The sequence below is a fragment of the Alligator sinensis genome, unplaced genomic scaffold (assembly GCF_000455745.1).
Source record: "Alligator sinensis unplaced genomic scaffold, ASM45574v1 scaffold63_1, whole genome shotgun sequence".
Taxonomy (NCBI): domain Eukaryota; kingdom Metazoa; phylum Chordata; order Crocodylia; family Alligatoridae; genus Alligator; species Alligator sinensis.
This window is the reverse complement of record NW_005842811.1, coordinates 462,037-466,836: the sequence shown is the minus strand read 5'-3', so window position 1 is coordinate 466,836 and position 4,800 is coordinate 462,037. Positions and strand designations below refer to the sequence as shown.

The 4,800-nt window shown below is 45.0% G+C and overlaps 1 protein-coding gene across 1 annotated transcript in view; it reads right to left on the bottom strand.

Annotated features, from left to right (window-relative positions):
* RAB3B (RAB3B, member RAS oncogene family) overlaps positions 1–4,800 on the bottom strand; it is a 117,569-nt gene that overhangs the window by 22,008 nt on the left and 90,761 nt on the right. The window contains exon 4 of the mRNA XM_006035181.2: positions 944–1,062. Coding sequence (XP_006035243.1) covers positions 944–1,062 — 119 coding nt within the window. The remainder of the gene's footprint in view (positions 1–943; positions 1,063–4,800) is intronic.

Here is a 4,800-nt window from a genome sequence, read left to right as displayed (position 1 = left end):
AGGCCCCCTCCCTGCTCCTCCCCCTGTCTAGTTCAGAGGCAAATCGTGATACCTGCATGAAGACTGAAATGACCTCGTCTAGCCCCACTACATAGAACAGCATGAGCAGGATTGATCCTAAGATGCATCCTTAGTTGACATTGCTTCCCAGGGGAGGGGCTGGGTAGAACGCCATCAACCTCGACTCTGCCCCGCATGCCATCATGGACCTCTCTCAAGAAGAGAAAGTTTCTTGGGCAGTTGACTTTTTATATACGGCTCCAAAGTCCAGCTCCACATTCTCAATAAAGCAACAATTAAGGCTCTGACGTGGTTACAACGCACCGAACAGAACGACGTGGGCACCATAGCAAAAACCTGATGACTAACCCCCTTTTAAGAGGCATCATAGCAATAATGTAGAGACCTCCGATTAAGTTTTAAATAGCACCCAAATCCCATTTTCAAAACTAACTTTGGCACAGGGCCCCAGATTACTTAAAAAATGTGATTAATGCGTTGGAACATTTTACCCTTACCCTTTTGATTTTCATCAAGCTTTAATGAGGTTTGGCCACGTGCAACCAGCCTGTCTGTATAACCACTGGTAAAGGGAGTTGTAGTGGCAGGAATATCAGTAACCCCAAGATGCCACGTGTCAACGAGAACCTTTAACTATCTACCCCTAGAGTTCATTAAAACCTTTGTAAGTTTAAAAAGGTAGTATTTAGTGAAGTTGTGCATTTTTTCCCCTCATAAGAAATTAAACATTGAAACATTTATTTTGAATTTCAAATGAATGATGAAGATTAACATAATGCAAAGCAACAAGGAGGGGGGAGGGGAAGGACGGAAAGGAGATGAGTTCTAACCCGTGTGAAACATCACCAAGCATCAGCAAAAAGACGACTGTCTAAAAAAAAGAAGACGACGACAGATGACCAACAATCGCATGTTCCCATACCAGTCTTGCACTGCATTGAAAGAATCCTCATTGGTGATATCATACATGAGGATGAACCCCATTGCTCCTCGATAATAGGCTGTGGTGATGGTCCTGTATCTTTCTTGTCCGGCAGTATCCTAAAACAAACAAGAGCAGTTAGGTTTTGAGGCCCAGATTCTTAGAAACAGGAGCTATAGTTACGGGCCTACATTAATATTTAGGCACCTAAATAGCCTGGTTTTCACAAGACGCTGAGCATCTGTTTGATCCCACTGAAGTAAAGGATTTCTATTTATATTTCAGTATTAACTGCACTGTTGCATTAACTCTACTCTGCTAATTGTGTTTTGACATGTGCACTGGTAAAAAAGAAAAATGAAAATATCAACCCTTTAATTGCCGTTCCCTGTCTCAGCCTCTGTGCAGCCACAGATGCGACAGACATCCCTAAAAGCCAGCACGTCAAGGCAGATGGAAACGGAGCGGCCGGCAGCGACTGTTCAGCATGAAGAAGGTGCATGAGAATTTAGTGCTGGTAAGGGGGGGAGGAAGGGCATCTTATGTTTAGCCACAGAAGAAAAGCTGGAGGCAATTCATTCCTCTCCTGGAGTGTCTGTCTGGAGGCAGGTGACAATAGCTCCTGGTTTGCCTCCAGATGAAAGTTATTTTATATTATAGGGGGGAATATGGTTGACTTGCCTATTTCAGAATAACGCTGAGTGTGGACTCTCTTATTCCAGACTCCATCCACCTCCCCCACCCACCAGCCACAGGGTAAATCAGGAATACCTGTACGTGCAGACAAGCCCTCAGCCTCCACGGACATTCAGTTTTTGGCCTCTCTGTGGGGACTTCCAACACAGAGGCGAAATGCTGGCACACATTATCCTGGGGCTTAGGCAGACACCTGATTATTGGCACCTATTTCACAGAGGCCACCCGACAGCCACCGGATGTCAACAACTTTTGCTCATTACTAAAATGTCAGGGGGGGAAAAATGTCAAAGGTCCATCCACAATCTTAGTGGCCCATCAGGCACACCACTTCCTATGGCTAACAGCACGCAAAGGAGCAACACAGCCATCATTACATCTGGCCCCCTTTGACTCCCCAGGCCAAACAGCCACTTATTGCTGGACTGATCGAGGTGGCCTTCAGCCCAAGGCTGGAATGAGGCCCACACTCAACCCCCTGGGTCTAAAGCAAGACCCTTTAACCTCAGCCACCATGCCTCTCTCCTGCGGAGATGGTTGGGTTTCAAACTGGCAACTTCAGGGTTGAAGGGATCTATATGTAATTATCAATCCTCCAAGGCAACCATTTCTCTTGGACCTGCCTGTGGATGGGTCCTATAATCAAGCGTTTAAAATATCTCACATTTAGTAGGTATTATCTATCATTTGCACAAACGTATTTCAGCAAATAGAGATGCTGCAAAATTGCTTTGGGGAGACAAGGGCCTTATCTTCCAAGCACACGCTCTGTGTAACATATTGATTGCTGCTGTTCCCCTTACGGATGAGCAGTTCTTAAAGGAACGGTTTGCCTGGCTTTCCAACTCCAGCTTTTTAAAAAGGTCTTTTATTGCCACTGGTTTCAAAACATGATTAGGAAAGTTTCCTCCTCTTGGCCATGGAGGAAAATGTCCAAAAGGACCTTATCACTCATCCAGCTTCCGCAGAATATTCAGGGGCTGCTTGAAAAGGAGTCTGCACAAAATAGCTAAAGGCAAATAAAGCCCTCTGTTGAGATCTCCTTCAGGGATGTGGGACCCTAATCTCACTAGCACTGACAGAAATCAAGACAAGCTCCCTGCATTCAGTGGAGGTACATACCGGTGTGCAACAGGGGAAAGTGAGATCTGAATTAGGCATGATGTTTTAAACTTTCATTGTCTCAGTACATGCAGCACCGGCGTTTGATCATCCGCTAATGGCTTAAGACACTGGCTGTACAGCAACCCAGCCTTACTGCAGAAGAGGAAGATGCCAGTAACCTCTGCCATACTGTACCAGGGATTCGCTGCAGGATGAAAGCTCATATAAACTAGGCTTCCTTTTTCCTGCAGCTTCCTAGTTACTGCCATGAGCTGGGATTAAGTCTTGAGCCCAGGTGACCACACCTGTGCTGCTGGCACTAACACCATAACAGAACCAGCAGTGAGGACAAGGGACAACTTGATCCCAGGCCGTGGGGCTCTGCCAATGCTTTTTTTTGCCAGCCACAAGCTGTGTGATAATAGACAGAGTGCTCAGAGTATAGGAGCCACTGGATATGCAACTTATTACTCAGTACTGGCAGGCCAGCGTGAAGCAGCCTCACCAGGGACCAGGGTCCAGCCACTAGTATTTTATTATGCTAAATGAGAGCAGATTCCCTGTTGCCCATGTCTCCTAAAAACTACAAAGCAAAATAACCCCAACCAGTTTTATCTTCTGATCTATGAACCCCTTGATGCTCAATGGGTCTTGGCTCACATTTTTGTGTCACAAGAGCCTGTAGCTCTTGCAGTCAAAGCCTCAAAGAGGTTTGCACATTCCTCTGAGTCATATTTCATTTGCTGGCGCATTCAACACCTTTGGCTGATCAGGGGGGCAACTCATACATTGTGCCAGAGCACGCTGGCACCTGCCTTTTCAGGTTAACGAAAAGGGGAGAAGAAAGCCACCCTGGATTTCCATGGTACAGAGTTTTCCTCTGTAACTTCGCACTTGCAGTAAATTGATGCTAATACATGGACGTGTGAATCACTCTTCTGAATCATGCGTGATGTCCCACTTGTCTTATAATGTAAACTCAAATAAAACGCTTCCTGTTTTTTTTGAAAGAGTATTTTCAGACAATGGGGGCCATCTGAACACCTACAAATGGGCCTAATTCTCCTCTGGTTCCCACAAAGTTTTAGACTGCCGTGATCCTACTGACTTTGAGAGAGAAAGTCCCAATTTTCCATGCTGTAAATAAGGGGAGACTCAAGCTTGCTATTCCCTGAAGCGATCAGCTTCATTTCTTTTGTGTCTACCCTAACTTTCCACCCAACTTAAAACTTAACACACTACGTCTAAGTTTCTCTAATGATGGAGAAAAATAATGCTGGTTGCTTCCCCCTCCCCACCCCAGATGCTTGCAAGACTTTCAGGTACAAACTGATTAAACAGACAAGGGAAACGTATAGATGAAGCTCAGGCAGAGAATGGCACAAACGCTGCTGCCATTCTAATTAACGGCCTGGCCAAATGTCCTGGAAGAACATTTGAGCCTTCAGTGCCCAGAAACCTGCTTGGCTATCCCCAACAAGGAATCAGATAGCTTGTTTGCACACAGGCACAAAAGTGTCTTAGCAAGGTATATTAGCACTAATATGCTAGCATGTAATCTCACCTTTTAAATTACACGCACCGCCCCTTGACATTCAGTTTGTCATGCACAAAAAGTTAACAAAACCTGTATTGGATGGGAGTGTGTGTCTGTTGGGGGCAGGAATCTGAAACATCTTCCAGCATAGGAACCATCAACAATTCAGCATTTGTTACAAAGACAAGACCCTTCGACTCACACCATCCAATTCTTAGCCATTTTATTACAACACTAGACTACATAGCATTTTTTTAAATAGTATTAGAAGAAATAACCAGCATTTAAGAAAAGGGCCACATAGGGTCTTGGGCCCCAGGGGAGTGCTTCTTGCTGCAGATGTATCCAGCATTATTTTGACATTGGTTCACAGCCACGAGTGCATTGATTAAAAGAATAAAAATACAACTGCAACTTCTCATCTGTGCCAGAAGGCATCATCCAAACTAAATGCACCCGCAACTTCCAGCCTAGTGCATGAGGCAGACAGGTACACTGAAAAAAAAAGAGGGATTAGACT